At 37.0% G+C, this 17,211-nt stretch overlaps 2 protein-coding genes and 1 long non-coding RNA gene across 12 annotated transcripts; 1 reads left to right on the top strand and 2 right to left on the bottom strand.

Annotated features, from left to right (window-relative positions):
• Window positions 1-71: 71 nt before the first annotated feature.
• LOC117224099 (uncharacterized) lies at window positions 72-2,823 on the bottom strand. Of its 2 annotated transcripts, none has more exons than XR_004491125.2 (2): window positions 2,696-2,823; window positions 72-1,257 (listed from the first exon to the last, which is right to left on the bottom strand). It is a non-coding gene; the product is annotated as an uncharacterized LOC117224099 (long non-coding RNA). The 2 variants fall into 2 exon arrangements; XR_013033256.1 differs by having other exon boundaries at window positions 2,582-2,716.
• On the top strand, window positions 1,253-16,095 carry Ack-like (activated Cdc42 kinase-like). 9 transcript variants are annotated; one of them, XR_013033254.1, is made up of 9 exons: window positions 1,253-1,408; window positions 3,405-3,497; window positions 3,571-5,157; window positions 5,231-5,470; window positions 5,567-5,703; window positions 6,140-6,370; window positions 10,675-11,276; window positions 11,349-12,384; window positions 12,521-16,095. XR_013033254.1 is itself a non-coding variant. In XM_076521456.1 (8 exons), exons 1-8 carry the CDS (start codon window positions 1,405-1,407, stop codon window positions 12,274-12,276), a joined length of 3,822 nt encoding a protein of 1,273 aa, XP_076377571.1. In that variant the 5' UTR covers window positions 1,253-1,404; the 3' UTR covers window positions 12,277-16,095. The 9 variants fall into 9 exon arrangements, 8 of the variants coding, with proteins under 8 accessions (XP_076377571.1, XP_076377572.1, XP_076377569.1 ...); XM_076521456.1 differs by having other exon boundaries at window positions 11,349-16,095; XM_076521457.1 differs by having other exon boundaries at window positions 5,567-5,688; window positions 11,349-16,095.
• On the bottom strand, window positions 11,300-16,537 carry LOC117224097 (uncharacterized). The gene is made up of 2 exons (XM_076521466.1): window positions 16,097-16,537; window positions 11,300-12,483 (listed from the first exon to the last, which is right to left on the bottom strand). The coding sequence occupies exons 1-2, from the start codon at window positions 16,188-16,190 to the stop codon at window positions 12,227-12,229; spliced, it is 351 nt and encodes a 116-aa protein (XP_076377581.1). The 5' UTR covers window positions 16,191-16,537; the 3' UTR covers window positions 11,300-12,226.
• Window positions 16,538-17,211: the final 674 nt, after the last annotated feature.

The raw sequence follows: 17,211 nt of genomic DNA on the forward strand, positions 1-17,211 counted from the left end.
ATCAATAATAATAATACTTATTATACTTAAATAGTGTTTACCTACTATACGAATACATACATTATACTTAATAGTTTATAGATATCCATTATTTATTATGCAATCTTATATATTTTAAAAAATATTTACTTTAAGATGTGATATAGTATTTTTACATTTATTTTATACTAAGCCATAACACATACATTTCGTTTGAAAAAATAGCATTAAAATCTTCATAGCTAAATTTATTCATGCAAAAGACCAGAACTTCTTTAAAAATGGCATTTATACATTAAAAGCTCGTTGAGAAAATGTGCATCGAAGCAAATGGATCATATTTCGATCAAATAGACATCTTTCAAGAAAATATATAAAGTTTTCAATATTCATTACCAACATTTATTCATTTTTTCGCGCTAACATTCGGGGTAATGCAATAGTTAAGTAGGCCTGATCCTGCTCAATAAACATATATGATTGAAATATATCTCAATGTTCATTCAGCATCATTCGCAAATATGTTGATAGATGCGGTCGAGAATCCAACTAGGCTACAAATACAAATCGAATATTGCGCCGCGTGTTTCAGAAGATACGCCATGCGCAAAGAAAAAGTGAGACCGCAAGCACCGGTACATTGTACCTAAACTAACTGCGCGGAGCTAGATGCGCAAAAACTTAGGGAGGAAAAAAGATCGTGCAAAAAGATGGGTATATATTACTGTAGTTCACTAACTGACTGTTTTAGTTAAAATTTTAGAATGTGTGACACGAAAACCCATATGGTTGCTTGGTCTACTCTGATGCCTCGTCTGTGGTATCGTGTTGCAGTTGCAAGGGTGAATTTCCATTTCAGTTGGTGACCCTCGACCACTCGAGTTGGTCAACGTGGGGTGAACAATTAAGTTAAATGTCGGTGTTTTGTTTGAGGAAAACACGTATCAAACACGTCCTTTAGCAAAGTGAATATATAACAAGAATCACGTTATCAAAGAAAATTCGAAAATCATCGCCCTCTAGCGAAGAGTTTCAGAAGCACCGTGAGTCCATCTGCTCACAAACAAATCGAATGGTTCGCAATGAGATCTCGGTACAGAATGAGTTATTTAAACTCTGCATTTTTGTACACTAAATCACTAAACATCAATATAAAGTTGTTCGTTTAAGCACAATATACATACGCGATTCGTTCGTCCATAACTAAAAACGTCTCGTGGAAGTGGAAGCGTTCCAAGGATCAAGAAAGATGCTAACCCGACCAGACAGCCAAGATTTCTGTGGCAGAGGAGAAATTAAGTTTAGTGGGAATTGAAAAGTCTCGTGATTTAGCAATCGCTGCCGATCGGCTGTTTAAAGTGACAGACGCTCGCGCCACATGACCAGGAGAGGATCTCCTGTTCTACCGTGCTGCGTCATCGTAGAATGGGTGAGCGGCAAGTAGCGAGCTCGAAAAAGCTTCCAAATAAACCGTGGATTTTATGTATCTATGGAACATGCAATGTGCAGAATGCTAAAACGAAAATTTCATGTTTCTGCGCTTTTCATTTTAATATGTAGTCCTCTCGATGTACATAGAGCGTGTATTAATAAAAATTATAGCAATTATCAGCAGAAATATACAATAATCTGATCAATTCGAATTTGTATGAAGGTAATTCAGGATAATTTGTATTGTTAAAAATCATCGGTACATAATATCAATAATCACGTGTTTGAAGCTCGCGGGGCGTGTCTCAGTACGGAAACGCAACGATTTACGTACATACTGTCTTTTTCGTCTTTTGATCAACAATGATACAAACTAGACACGAACAAAAATTTTTACCTAATGATTGATGACAAATAGGAACGGTATACAGGGTGTGTTGATATTTGCAGTGGTGGAGTTATGTATCCCACACGTCCTCTCGTTTCTCGAGATTTGGTATTAAATACATTGATCAATCTCAATGAAAATAGAACTTTGGGTATTAAATACATTGATCAAAGTTCTATTTTCCTGAAATTTTCGTTTGCTCGTAGTATTTACAATTATTACAACACGAATTACAAAGAATACGAGAGAAGTATAATTTACTTGCACCGTAAAAAAGTTGTGAGATGTTTTTGACAAATTATTCTGCAGAACATAAACAAATAGAAAAGAGTAATTTCGTAATAGATTATATGAAATATGCGCAAGAATGCTATTAATGAATGTGTTGCAAAATTTTTGGACTATTACACATTATAAGTGTGATATCACATCAGTTATGATTAATTTACAATAATTTATCGATCTCAACGTGATCTCAAATTGTTCGAAGTATGTTTTGTTTCTTGCTACATTTGAGTTCACAATTCTCACGCCAAAATGGCGGAAATAAATATTAGACTTAACTCTCATTTTATTTCGACTGTTACATCTAATCAAACTAATCACTATATTTTTTAACTATGTATTCTGTTACGATTGATTTTCTTTAATCACTCTATATACTTCATATTTTTAGTATGAAGCTGATCGAGAGAATGCGAGTTGTATAATTAAATGATGTCCATGATTTGGACTGAAAATAGACAATCGAAGTTTCGTGAATCATTAATGTTCCTTACTTACATGTTGAGCGATTACTACATAATTTACAAGCGTTATTAATGAATTTAACATGGAACTCGACTTGGTCGTATAGCGTGAGCATGCTGTAGGATCAAAGTTGAATGGTATAGTAACCTATTTACTGTTAAGTAGCGTTTCACCCAGCCATGAACCCGGTGCACACGGTACACCGGGACCAGCGTCGCGTGCTAGGAATTTCGTATCCCCACTCCTGCTCCCGCCTCTATTACATTTAGTATTTTCTATTTTCCCTTCGGTGGTGTCGTGCGTTTCGTGCTTTCCTTCCACATATAGAAGCATCAAGTTTTCTTTGTCGTGCAAAAACTCGTCCTTGTGGCTCAATGCTCGTGCGATCCTTGACAGATAATGAGCATTCGACCGTGTTCTCAAACATATTATTGGCTCTCAATAACGCTCGCCGAGCGTAGAAACCGAGATTTCTTCTTCTCGACGTCCGAGTAGTTTTCACCGCGGAGAGTTTCATGAAGTAAGCGAGACACATCGTTGTGTTCTTCGAATGAGTGTTATCGTTCAGTGGAAATTCGCCGCCGACGCTTTTTACCGTTATCGTTCGGTGTTAATCGCATAAACTGATGCAGGAGGTGTTTTTCCTTTCGTGTGCTACGAACCGCTTGATAATGCTTCCGCGAGTGTCCTGATAATATTATTTGACCGGTGAATAATTTACATAACTTTTATGTAACGAAACCCTTTGACGTTCTCGCTGTCATGTGTCGCTAAATTATTAACGAACAGTGATGCATTATGATAATCTTGTATCTCGTGCTCCATGGTATTTATCTCTAATTATTTGTGTTCAAAGACATACAAGGAGGAATGTCCCGCAACACTGGACCTGGTTTGTACGAGTTCCTTATGGAAGCAGAGCTGCAACAGTATTATCCTGGAATTCGAGGTAATACATTTTGATTTGTTTTATTTGCTTTGGAAATCATTGTTTGCAATCTGTGTCTTTTTTATCTTAATAGGGGACTTGAAAGTACAAACAACCGCTCAATTAAAATATGTAACAGAAGAAGACTTAAACGCCATTGGAATGAGTAAACCAGAGATGCGTCGTTTAAAGAAATACTTTCAAAAACATTTCCCTCAAAATTACCTCTCCAAATTTAAAAAGATGCTCTTGCAGAAACGCGAGGAACAAACTTCAGGTGGTTTGACTATGTTACCAGAAGAAAGGCAAGACAGGCCCCCAATTCGTGTTCCTAATAAGCATATGATACCAGCTGATGCTATTATTGTAAATAAAGAACTAGGAACAGGAGAGTTTGGAGTTGTGCAGCAAGGTGTTTGGACAAATGATGGAGAAAGGATACAAGTAGCAATTAAATGTTTATCACGAGAAAGAATGCAAAATAATCCTATAGAATTTTTAAAAGAAGCAGCCATAATGCACGCAATTGATCATGAACATATTGTGAGACTATATGGTGTAGTTTTGGATACAAATTCATTGATGCTTGTGACAGAATTGGCACCTTTAAGATCGTTATTGGAATGTTTGAAGGAACCAAGTTTACGTCCTAGTTTTCCAGTCCTTTCTCTTTGTGACTTTGCAGTACAGATTGCAGATGGCATGCAATATTTAGAAGCAAAAAGATTAATACATCGTGATCTCGCTGCTAGAAATATTTTGGTCTTTTCCAAGAATAAGGTTAAAATATCTGATTTTGGATTGTCCAGAGCTTTGGGAGTTGGGAAGGACTATTACCAAACGAATTTCAATGTAAACTTAAAATTACCAATAGCTTGGTGTGCTCCAGAAAGTATATCTTTCTTAAAATTTACATCAGCAAGTGATGTATGGGCTTATGGAGTTACTTTGTGGGAAATGTTTAGTTATGGTTTTCAACCATGGGCAGCATTAACAGGTCATCAAATCCTAGAAGCAATAGATGAGCCAAACTTTCAAAGATTAGAGCAACCAGAGTGTTGTCCAAAAGAATATTTTTCACTGATGCAGCAATGTTGGCAACATGAACCAACAAAGCGCCCTAAATTTTCAGAATTAATTAATCTTTTGCCTGACTTGAAACCAGAACAAGTTCAAGCAGTTCAAGACAGTACAGAAACAGGTCAGCTCATTTATAGACAAGGAGATGTTATCACTGTATTAGATAAAGGAAGCAGCAACACATTATGGAAAGGTGTTTTAAATAATGGAAAAACTGGTTTCTTCAATCCTGCTCATACAATAGCTTACCTCGGATCTAATTTACCGAGTAATAAACCAGGAGAGTTTACGCGTGGCGATGGTAAAAACGCATTTTCTTCCCAACGACGAAAGATTCGAACAGACATGATATCTTCCCCGCAAGGCGATTTGAAGCACACTGGTCATGTTGGACTGGACGGAGCTTACTTTGGCGACATAGGCTTCCTTGGTGGTAAAAATCCACATTTACCTCGGCAGGTAGTATCTCCGTATAAACCCCAAGAGGACATCACAGATAATTCTAGTCAAATTGTTAACCAAGATGCAAGAAATGTAGAGGTAAACAGAGAACTGTTAAGGGATAACAGAAATATGCAGCAAGATATTCAAAATAAACATGGTATACATTTTATTTGACAATTATTTGTCAAGTAGCCAGTATAAATTGTTAATAACACTGTGTTCTTCAATAGAAAGTTTATGGTCGGATACAAGCTCCGAGATGTGCCATTTGGGGACAATAGCTAATTCCAGTAAGCAGTCTATTTCAATAAATATGACTAATAGCACAGACGTTTTGGGAGCAGACCACGAATATCATGAGATCAGCGATGAGGAAAATCAAGACAGTCCCCTTCGGTTTGACAAAACATTAAATTTTGATTTTGGCCCTAGTTTGTTGGCTGAAATGGATCAAATGTTCAGATCATTAGGTAAATTTGGTGAGACGTATGGTAAACAATAATTCAGGGGATAATTGAATGTGAATTTTCAAAGAGAATATCCTGTAAACTTATATTTACTTATAGGATCTTCACCTCCTCCACCACCTCCAGTTCATCCTTTGTCAACTGAACATGAATCGAGTAATGCGAGAAATGAACTGCGAGAAATTCAAGCCAAGCAATGCAACAAGAAGAAACAAGCCACCGTGAGTCCAATAAATGTACAGTAACTTTTTTTCTTATTTATAATTATGCTTTTATGTGTTATCGGTTGTAATTCATTTTTTATATATTATTTGCTGCTATGTACCATTTGTTTCTATGTATTATGTATATATATATATATACATATATATAATATATAAATAACATAATTATTAATTATTAATTTATTAACATATAAGATGCATATATATATATGTATACATATATGTACACATAAATATACATATATGTATTATGTGCATGGGAAAGCATAGAACCTAAAATTGTTAGTATTCAAGAAAAGAAAATTAGCAAGGGATAGATTCTCAGAAGAGTAGATGCAGTACGTTTTTGTACAATAAATGAATATGCAGCGATGAAGTTGCTAAAAGCAGAAATTTTTGTTTATATCGTCCGCTAGTCAGAGATGGTAAACGTTTCTCTTATATCTAGGTGAAGCCTATCTCAGCCGCCGATCAGAAAACTCTCTACTCAGCCATTGCTATGGCACAGGAATTGACAGCACGTTCCATGACAGATCTTGAACATCCACCGGAGTCTCCCCGAACACCCGCAAGTCCTTCAAGACGCAGAAAGTTCTCTTTTAAGTTGCCACATCAACACAGTCCCAAACCAGACAGACGACACTTTTCAGAAGAAGCAGCCAGTATACCTGACATACAGGTACATTAAACAGTTTTTGTTTAATCACTAAACTTTTGTTTAAAACACTAAAATATACGCAAACTAACATTATGAAAACACAATCTAACATTGCACTACAATATACTAGATCGGTTATTCCACACTGAATTAATGTTTTTTCGTTGTCGATGTTGGGAATATTTTAAAATGAAATTTGATGGAGTACAAATGAGATTGTAGTGGGCTTGAACTTTGCACTATCCATCTATTCTCATGAATTCATAAATTACATCATACTTATGAATTTAAAAAAATTTCAATCTGGATCTATTGTCTGACCTATTATAATAATCTATTTTAATTGGAAAATTGATTTGCTTAATATTTTGAAATTTGCAAACAATTCTTTGCATATTCTGTATATTTTGGCAAATTTATTGTTTAGAAATTTTTATAAAGAAAGTGGACATTAGTAAAATGATGATTCAAACCCACCCTAATTTTGACTTCTACTACATCATATTTAATTTTGTATAAATTTGTGACATCAACAGCAAAAAGTAGTCAATTTGGCAAGGAATGATCTTAATTCAATTAATTTTTATTAAAACCAATAACTAATACATAAGGGCGAAAATATGAAAAAATATAAGAAGATAATTAAGTCTATTGGTTTACTATACAAATACATTCGAATTGGAAACAAATTTAAATTGATTTCATCGAAACTGTTATGGAACAGAGTTAATTCCTGATGCCACACTGAAGAGTAGGTATATCGCAATCTTGTGTCTGTTCTTAATAATCTGATCTAAGCTATTTGTTTGTACCTTAAGTTGATACAATGCTTATTAATTTACGAATAAGACTAATCTTGACTTTCCTCTAATCCTGTCCTGTCTATTTACGTTTTGTTTGTTTCTCAATTCTTAAATTTTTGTTACTTCATGTTTTGTTGATCATTGCATCGCCATGTTGAAAATATTTCTTTGTATTTGTATACGATTATATGTGATCATTAACTGGAATTTTGGGAAACTATTTTCTATGGTGCTTTATTCTTTTCAAATGCGACATTCCTTCATTGTGCATGATCTTGTTCAATCACGACTTGGTACTATTCAATCTCCTTGAACAAACTGCATGTCAACGGTTCGCCAATGTGGAACAATCAAGTGGTTGTGTTCAAGTTTGCAATCATTGTCATCCACTGTCTCCAGCATAGAGTCGCTTGGCGCACCATCCACCCTAAAACTACCTTTGTGGGATAAAGCGTCTGCTGAATTTTGTTTTGCTAAGTCCCGCGAACTTCTTACGAAGCCCAGCGCTTGGACATCGTACATGGACATAGAGCTTGACGCGCACATTATTGACAATGCTGCTCTAAAGCAGGATTTGGTGAAGTCGACAGAATTTCTGGAAAACGGTAACAAAAGGAGCAACTTCAATTGCGAAAATATTACGGATACAGAGGGAAAGTTAAACGTCTTCCCACAAAATGGAAAGCTATCCTCGACTGTAGATAAGTCCAATTTTGATTTCCCTCGAGATTCTAAAAGGGTGTCTACCAGTTACGTGGAACGATACTTTGAACAACCAAAGTATTTCGAGGATGATGGTACCCTTAGTTGTACTACCGAAAAAGTCTCATATTTTGGCGAGGAGAAGCTAGAGAAATATGACAAGATCAATAATTTAGAACAACCAGGCAGATCTGCTTGCTACTCGAACATCCAAGAACAAAGCTCTATGGTAGCGAACAAGCCTACTCTGCAGTTGCAGAATAAATTTAGTAACTGCGATCAGCCTGTCAAAGATAATGTGACAAATTTTGATACGAAGTACGATGAAACAAGTAGCTTTGATCTAGTGAAAGACACGTCTTCGAATTTTGTCGATTTTCCTCGCTCTAAGCCAATCAAGTTTGAGTCAACCAAGGTAGGTAATTTTGATATCGGAACGAGACCGAAGATTTCAAGTTCCTTTAACGACTCGTCGAAAATGAATATACCAGAATTCCCGAAGAAAATCGAGATACCGAAAGCAAGAGGTGGTAAAGTATCTTATGTCCCTCGAAGTACAAATCAAGACAACAAAACTGTTATCTACGGTTCGACAGACAGTATAAAGACTAACATAAAGGCTGGAGGAGGATCGGATAGTCCTAGGGGAAACATGGAGGCCGTGAGAATTAATATACAGAGTTTTCGTAAGATCGAGCAGAACCAGAATGGTCACGATGGCTATCCTTTTGTTATTTCTAACAATCCACTGTTTATTGCAGAATCTGAGAAAAAGGAATCTCCGCTTTATAGTAGTTCGGAGAGCTTAAGAGTGAATTTTCAAAGACTTAGAAGAAAAAGTGATGCAGAGGCAAACAGTCAGGTTGAACTGAGTAGCAAACTGCTGGCCGAGAAATATCAGCGTGAAGTATCTGGCTTGGAAAGTGTAAAAAGTTATCTGGATTCTAAAAAGGGTCAAGGACTGAATCTAGGGTTAGGTAAATTAACCCAAAATATGATTCAACTGGGTAAGAATATCGCCCAGAATACTAGGAATATAGAAACCACCCCTTCTAAGTCGTTGGTCACCAATATCAGAAACTTAGACCTTTTAGGACAAACTCAAACGCCACTTAGAAGCTTGAATATCCCTATTCAAAAGCCTAAACATTTGGATTTAAATATTCCTCTGCAGTGTCAGACACAGATCAACGCGAAGCTGAATGTAACGCAAAAGGTTAACCCTCCATCAAGTCCTACTATACACCAGCAAATTCTGGAGCCGCCTAAATTGTATCAGAATGACAACTCGAGGAAAGAAGTACCCAAGACTGACGTCTTGTTGGACAAACTGTCAACGCCAGTTAATATATACAGGCAGAGAACGTCATCCCTCTCTGAGAATAGGAAGCCACCTCTTAAAAATATACGAAGGTCATTTCATCCAACCAATGACTCCAGTGAAGACTCAGACTCTATATCTCATTCAGAAACCGATATACGAAGTCGTTTGCGTTACAAGCGACGTCACAAGAAGCTTCCACATAATCTGCGTTTGAATTTCAAGAACAAAGGTCACTTTCTGCATCCAGAAACGGCTCGAGGATTTTCGTCAATCGAACTTTGTGGAAAATCGCCTCCACCGTCGACCAGTTTCTTGAATTCACTCTCACCGCCTTTCTCCTCTGGAAACAATTTGCTTTCTTGGCCAGAAAGTGCTCCAAGTTCTAGTTTAACATTCACCAGTAACTCTGATCTGGATTCCGATACTAGTTCAGAGTATCCAGAGTTTACAAACGACATACTGACTTTCCCACCGTCTCCAGCTCCATAAACTTAAGATCTGGAACAGTAACGTGTTATTGTCAGGATGTCAAGTCTTTGACAGGAATACATATAGGATAGCACCAGAGTTGGGCAATATTTAATGAATTTTTTCAATAATTCTCACGAGCGTGGACGAATTTATTTTATCAGGTAATTTAGTTTGTTTATAGATGTCTAATTTTTGTTTAAAGGCTCCATTTGCAAAGAATTTGTTTTTTTTTTTAACCACATAGTATCCTTTTTGAAATAAAATAACCAGATTTTCTTACGCTGTAGAAAATAGTTGTTACTATAGTTAGCAGTCATAATATTTCTTAGAATCATGATATTGGTTCGTACGAATATTGCTCAACAGTGATATGTGGCTGGGACGATGAATAACAAAATTCTGAGAATCGTTTGAGGTCATAAATTATAACGATAATATGAAACAATACCCAACTCTGGACAATACTCAGTGTACTTAAACCAAAGAACTGTTCAGAGACAGTTCACCCTACATACGCTTAGCATGCTTGCATGTTACATTAATTATTAAATAACATCTAGCAATTAATATGTTTGGATGCATTTACACGTTTATACTATTTGTACTTGGAGGACATTAGAATGGGAACCGTGGAGTGTGTATCCGGACCTACATGGTGATACCTCTTTCATTTCCAAGCGTATACAGACTTTCTACCCCTGATGTGCTCGATATAATACACCATCCACTTCTGCATCCATTTCATTCAGAGTAGCCTACATCATTTTCAACTCATATTACTCATATCCTCATACACCTTTGCACTTCAGTACCGAGAGTGTGTGTGCCCAAGCATTGCCTCCACTCGTTTGTGGTGTTCCTTCCTATTAAAGAGGAGTGAAAAATCCATGTACACACAGACGTTTCTTTTTCATGCCATAGTCTCTCTCTCTCTCTCTCTCTCTCTCTCTCCTCGTTTGTTGTTTTATTTTTTAAATTTCTGTTCTCTTCTGTCCCGAATCTATCCCCTCCCACGACTTGTTTAGGCTACGTTGTCGGACGAGGCCAAGGAAGTCTACAACAGTCTAGTGGAGACGCCGAGCATAGACACCGCTTCGGATACGAATCCGTTGCGGATGCTGCGTTCCGGCGTGCCCATAGTGAGGCCGAGAATCCGTGGGAACAAGCACGCCACCTTAGCCCACACTGGTTCCCATCAGGAAGACCTGTCGAGAGACACCTTTCACTTCGACGCGTATCATAGCGGCTCGAAGACCTTGCCCAAGATCAGAGCACCGCCTTTGCCACACGCTCCACCGCCGCTACCACAAACGCGTCATTTGGAGAGACACCATTCCGCCCTAGAGATTGAGAACAATCAGAATCAGAATAACGTGGATGAGAATCCTATACCGTTGCCACCCAGAGACAGATCGAAAACCTTGCAGCCCAAATCCAGTTTGCCCAGACACCAGAGGAAGCATCCTCTAATCATTCCTGGAGACGGAGTCACTAGGACTCTAGCTAAAATGGCAGTGACCACACCACCTATCGAAGACCAGGTAGATGGGAATCTGCAGAGTGCCAGTTCTTCAGTAGTCAGTACCTCTCTGCAGGAGGGATACTCTTCTGAGACGTCAGCCAACAGGTGAGAAACATGTACAGTAACACTTTAAAGTAACATGTTGCAATTTATTATACGGTATACTTTTACTTATAGCCCTGAAGAGTTTGAACAACGTATAGACTCCGAGCTGGCAGCGTTGGACTCGTTGCCAACCGACGAAAATAGACTCCACCGTTTCAGCGTGATTTCCGAGGACCTGCTCGAGTTCTCCGATAACCTGATAGACTGCGACAGTACGGAATACCGGCAGAATATGCAGGAGAGCGATATACAGTCGACAAACTCGTCAACAGAGCGTCTACAGAGGAAGATCAGCGTGGAGTCCAAGTCTTCTTTACGAAGTTCAACCTCCAAGTGTGTCCAAGAGAGCGAGATCGCTGAGACCAGCAGGAACTCCACTCCGACAGGATCGAACAAGTCCGAAGACTCGGCTGCCTCTAGCAAACTCCAACCCAGCAGAACCATCTTGGTCCAGAGGCCTTCCAACTATATGATGCACTTCGACTACGGGGAATACTCTGAGAATAATTCGCAGAAGGGTAAACAGCAATCTGAAGGCATGCTGCCTAAAGAGTCTTCCACTGTTGAGCCAACCGACAGTTTCCATTCTGCGTCCAAGATATATAACAGGTTGTCCAGCGAGAAGGTACCGGGTCGTACCAGCGATCTCTCTCGTCAGTCAGATCATGTTAGCTGCGAGGACTTGTTAGAGTTCGCTTGCGATGGTCCTAATGCGAGGAGAACACGTGGTCCGCGGAACGGAGAGCAATCGGACGAAGTCAGGATCATGATGAAAGTGTTGCACGAACAATCCACGCCGGAGTCCTGCATTGCAGCCTTGAACGTCACCGACTGGGACGTCTTGGCAGCAATAAAGCTGGAGCGGCTCCAAGGTCTGTTGAAGAAAGAGAACAACTTTGTTGGCCTTGAAGATTGCAAGGTGATGCTGAATCAGTGTGGCGGCGACGTTGTCAAAGCAGCCGCGTTGTTGCGTAACACGGATGATACTGCAGCAGTTTAGTTGGTGAATTGATAACAGCCTGGCTCAATTTTTGGGAGGTCATCTGGGATTGCATCATCGATTCAGAAAGGATGGTGTAGTCGCTGGGAGTCGACTTGTTCTCGGGGGGTAAATAGTATTTTTCAGGATGCCTTTTCCTTTTCTTCTTCATCATCTTCTTTCTCTTCTTCTTTTTGTACCGTTCTCGTTTATCCCGTGTGTAGAAAACTAGATCAATTGAAACGATGTTTATTTATTATTTTAGGGTTACTAGAACGAGAATAGTATTTGGACGTATTATTTCTACTGCCTAAAGATGAGAGATAGGCACTTCGATTTAGCGCGATTGAGCTTCTCCTACCAACGATATAGACTGCAGGCTGGTACGGGGACAGAACATCCGTGGTTTGATCAGAATGTACTGTTGACAAAGCGGAAAGGAAGTAGTAATTTCAATACTCAGAAAAGATCAATCCAAATTCATTGTCTAGAACGTTGTCGTTTGAAACACTAAGTATGAAGTTTCATGAAACAATATAGTCACGGCTTCAATTTTTGGAGCAACGTTAAAGGAGATCATTATGTGTTCTGTTTCCTGCAGACCAATCTGCGTAGAGCAATAGCTTCTTTTATAAGTTTAATTTAACTATTAGTGAAGGAAATTAAATTATTTTTTTCTTCTTTTGTATGTTTGTAATATGATTGACCCTTTCTTCTCAATATCTTACGTTGAAAATTTGTGGAATAATGTTAGTACAAAAAAAAAGTTGCAATTTCATTTACAGTAGGAGTTCCCTGGTGAAACGACTTTTCAAAAGATCGACTCAATAGTGAAATCTTGTTATTGTTTTGGATTCTTTTTTCCACTGACGGGGAAACCTATGGATTCTTTGATTCAACAATCCCTTCAGTCAGAATCATCAGTGTCACAGCTATAGTTTTCTAAGTTCATTATCATTACTATATTAAACTAAAAGCAATTCTGCAGCTTCTATATACATGATTAATAATATTTCATACAAATTGTGTGATTGCGGATATATCTGATTGTTTTAGGGTCTGTTAATAATTTGCACAATACATATATAGCTAATCGGATGATTGTGGAATTAGGGGTTAAACCAATATATTCTGCATTTTGAGTTAGGCGAAGCGTTAAGAGAAAAGTATTACAATGCCTACGACTAAGCAGCGAATAATCCTTGTATCGTGTGATACAGTGATCAGAGACTCTCTATATTTTGCGTTTCGTTTTACCGCCGCTCATGATTACTTTCACAGAATCATGTATTTTATAAGGTGACAATCATTTTTGTAGTGAATCATCGTGTCAACTAATTCCTAAATCATACTGCGTGTTCGGATTTTCGCCGTTTTTGAAAGCGAAGAAAAACAAACGCTAATACGTTTTGCTGATAGAAGCAAGTTTCGTTTCCAAAGATAATATTCTCACGGTATTATTGTTTGGTACCATATGCACTATACAGCTTAGTGTTCACATTGTATTGATTACAACACACAGTTTTCTTTGCAACTAGAGACTCCTCTCTATTAACCGTGAGTTAATCCGATAGATAAATAGTAGATTTAGGCGTGTCGTATATGCGTAATCATTGCTGAGGATTAGCACAAATACAAGAGGTAGAGGTATCAGCTTGTTACGTATTCTGTTTGGGGGTAAACAGTCTTTGGTAACGTGGAACATGTTTTACCCGGTAGTAGGGTACAGTAAGCACCAAATATTGCGGATGAAATCTCTGTGTTCAGTAAGATTGATTTTTATATTTGCTCTCGGTAGCAGACCTAGGCATAGATCGATTTGAAATGCACAATGAAGAGCAATGTGCATTTCAAATACAGTGTTATTTATGCTTCTAAAGTAACTATTAGACAAACTCACCTCATTTCACACAAATAAGTAGCAAATTATTGAAAAGCTATTCTTTTATAAAAATGAATTTTCTTGAACAAGATAATAAGTACTGAAAACATTTGGATTATAGTAGGCTTTATACAACTTTTATGTATATGGAAATAATTACAAAAAGGGATTTAGTTCATTGAATAACATAAATATGATTTTAAGAATCACTTTCGCAGACATAAATGTTAACTATTTTTATTTATATCCAGGTCTGCTTGGCAAGGAGCTTTTGCGTTATTATTTGTTAAGTTGTAAGAGGTATAATGACTGAAAGGATCAGAACAATATGCGAGAAAGAAAGTAACTTACTGATGTTAGTCGCGTTCGAACTGAATTATAATGTCTGGTGTCCTTAGCCGGGAGGTTTAAATTGTTATTAATTCTTTACTTCTATTGTAATCTTCCAGTAGGTGTCACAGATAGAAGAAACCTTTTTGTTTTTTGCATCATCGATTACTAATGCATGATAGAATTCACGCAATCCGAAGGTATCATTTTTATAATATTCGACTATAAGTTTCGAAGCACACCTTTGGATTGCTTGAGTTTTAAGATACTGTAGCGAGTACGAAAAATGTTGATCAAACGTCGAGAAACATATCCGGAATCGAACGTATTTTGATTGGGGTGGAACTGTTAGACTTGATTGAGAAATATTTTTTCATGTACCCTCTTTTTTACCAGAGACATTTTCTACGACATACTTCCTTTAAACAATTACCCCAGTTAAAGCGGATTCGATGAGTAAAGTTGCTCACTAGTATGTTTGTGAACGTTTTATTAGAGAAAAAGAAAAAATGAAACAAAAGAATGAACTGAGAGAAAAGTAATTTGATTAAGATTTGCGAGATCCTTGCCATACTTTCGCATTCTTCAACGAAGCCAAATAGGAGCTTACGAGAAACGCCTAAGTAATGTTACTTAGCCCTTTTTTGTAATGACATTGAACAATAAGGTTTTCGGTTCCTGAATAAAAATATGCATGCATGTATTTTCTTATGCTGAATCCGCCTTTTTTCTTGTCACGTATTTGCTTCAGGGGATTCAACAATTCGATGGTTTCCAAATGTCTTTTAATTAGAAGTAATCCTTCAAACTAAGTTTGGAGAGTGGAACTCATCTAAAACATTAATTGCTTAGTTGCTTAGAGCAGTATACAGTACTACTATTGTTATTATTATTATTATTATTATTATTATTATTATTATTATTATTATTATTATTATTATTATTATTATTATTATTATTATGTGCCTAAATAATATAAATAACTGGAGTTTTCAAAGAACCAGGCACATCTGAAACTTATGATAAGTTATTCAAATAGATACCCAATCTATACTGGAGCAGACACTTGGCAGGAAGGAGGTTCAGAAACATAGTAGTGTTCAGTATAAAGAGATCAATTATTTTTGTGCAGGAACCACTAAGAAATTTAACTAGAATCATCTCATTGTAAGCGAGTATTTGTAAGAGTATGCACCTCAATAAGTTTACGATAAAGTACTTACTTAATTCCCTGAAAGTGGGGAATCGAAGGGATTCTTATAGGGAATCCCCTGACGAAGCTGAGCTTTCGGTGAATCTTACACGAGCGCGTACGATCGTTTTACGTAAGATCATTGCGCTCAATAGCGTGGTAACGTCTTAACGAGTGCGCTTCCTTTCAAGGATTGTCATGTACGACTTCGGGAATAATAATCGAAATTAAGCTTGAACCTGTAACACGTGGAACGACTGCTCTCGCGGAGTAAGTGTAAGTTCATCCTATAACCCGTTTTTTTTATACGCGATTTTACTACTGATAAGGCAACACGTTTATACATCTCTACATGATTATCATGCGCGGAAAACACGAAGATGTTTTATATCGACTGTATTTACGATAATATATACACCATTCATAAATCAACAAACCTGTTGTAGTTTCGATCATTCGTGTCAGGGCTGTCCCCGCCTTTTCTTGTTTCCGATTGCTTGTTCTATCCTGATTCGTAGAAATAGCATTCATTTTTTACCCAAACAACTGAGTTTCATACGTAGCATTTAATAGTTCCAGAAGTGGTTCAGTTCGAAGAGGTTAGATCCAAAGCACGTCTTTTGATCCTAAAAGCAACATTAAACTACACATCGAGGTGTATCATGCTTTCCATTCTCCATATACGTAAGCAAACGATTTTTGATCATTTAAAACTTAAATTAGAACGTTCGAAAATGTATCTTCCTATAAATTACAAGAAATCATTCTGTATTAGTAGTGGTATATAATAATTAGTTGGTGAAAGGTGATCCAGAAACACCGTATCTGTGGAAATAAAGATATTTTCAATCAGTTTCTCTTTGGCAATTCGAATTTCTTTACATTCAAGCTTTTGTAACTTTCGTTAGTTCTTCACAAGCTGTTTCATCAATTTTATTACACCGATTAATCCAATACATTGTTGTTTACAATAATTTTTTGAAATCTCCCGCGGTTTTGCTCTGTACCAACTTATTCATTGTTTAAACGAATAGACTGTTAACGAACCGTTACTTATTGAAACGCATTAAATTCTATACGATCTATCGAAACAATTAAATCTATATCTATCATCAAAGTACAGCGACCGTTTGAAATCTCCCGCGATTTAGTTCTGCACCACCCTCTACCATTGTTTGAAAGTTTATTGGCTATTGATACCTAACAGATCGTTAATGAACCGTTAATTAATGCAGTACGTTAAATTCTGTATGATCTATTGAAACATTTGAATTTATAATTTTTATTAGAGTATAATTTCGATCCGAAATTACTAAATCAGCGTTTTTGATGTATACCAACCTATATCACAGTTTGAAAGTTTATTGGCTATTGATACCCAACAGATCGTTAATGAACCGTTAATTAATGCAGTACGTTAAATTCTGTATGATCTATTGAAACATTTGAATTTATAATTTTCATTAGAGTATAATTTCGTTCCGAAATTACCAACCTATCACAGTTTGAAAGTTCATTGACAATTGATAGTGAGTAGATTTTTCTTCTCTTG

This window comes from Megalopta genalis, chromosome 5 (assembly GCF_051020955.1).
Source record: "Megalopta genalis isolate 19385.01 chromosome 5, iyMegGena1_principal, whole genome shotgun sequence".
Classification (NCBI taxonomy): Eukaryota; Metazoa; Arthropoda; class Insecta; order Hymenoptera; family Halictidae; genus Megalopta; species Megalopta genalis.

What these genes read in the sequence shown, in the direction of transcription:
- Ack-like (XM_076521450.1), top strand. An exon ending in AGATATTCAAAATAAACATG is followed by an intron (nt 5,158 to 5,230) that starts GTATACATTTTA and finishes GTTCTTCAATAG; the next exon opens with AAAGTTTATGGTCGGATACA. An exon ending in CCAGTATACCTGACATACAG is followed by an intron (nt 6,371 to 7,507) that starts GTACATTAAACA and finishes GGAACAATCAAG; the next exon opens with TGGTTGTGTTCAAGTTTGCA.
- LOC117224097 (XM_076521466.1), bottom strand. Translation starts at nt 16,190, where the DNA reads ATGAATGCTATTTCTACGAATCAGGATAGAACAAGCAATCGGAAACAA. An exon ending in AATGATCGAAACTACAACAG is followed by an intron (nt 12,484 to 16,096) that starts GTTTGTTGATTT and finishes CAATTGATCTAG; the next exon opens with TTTTCTACACACGGGATAAA.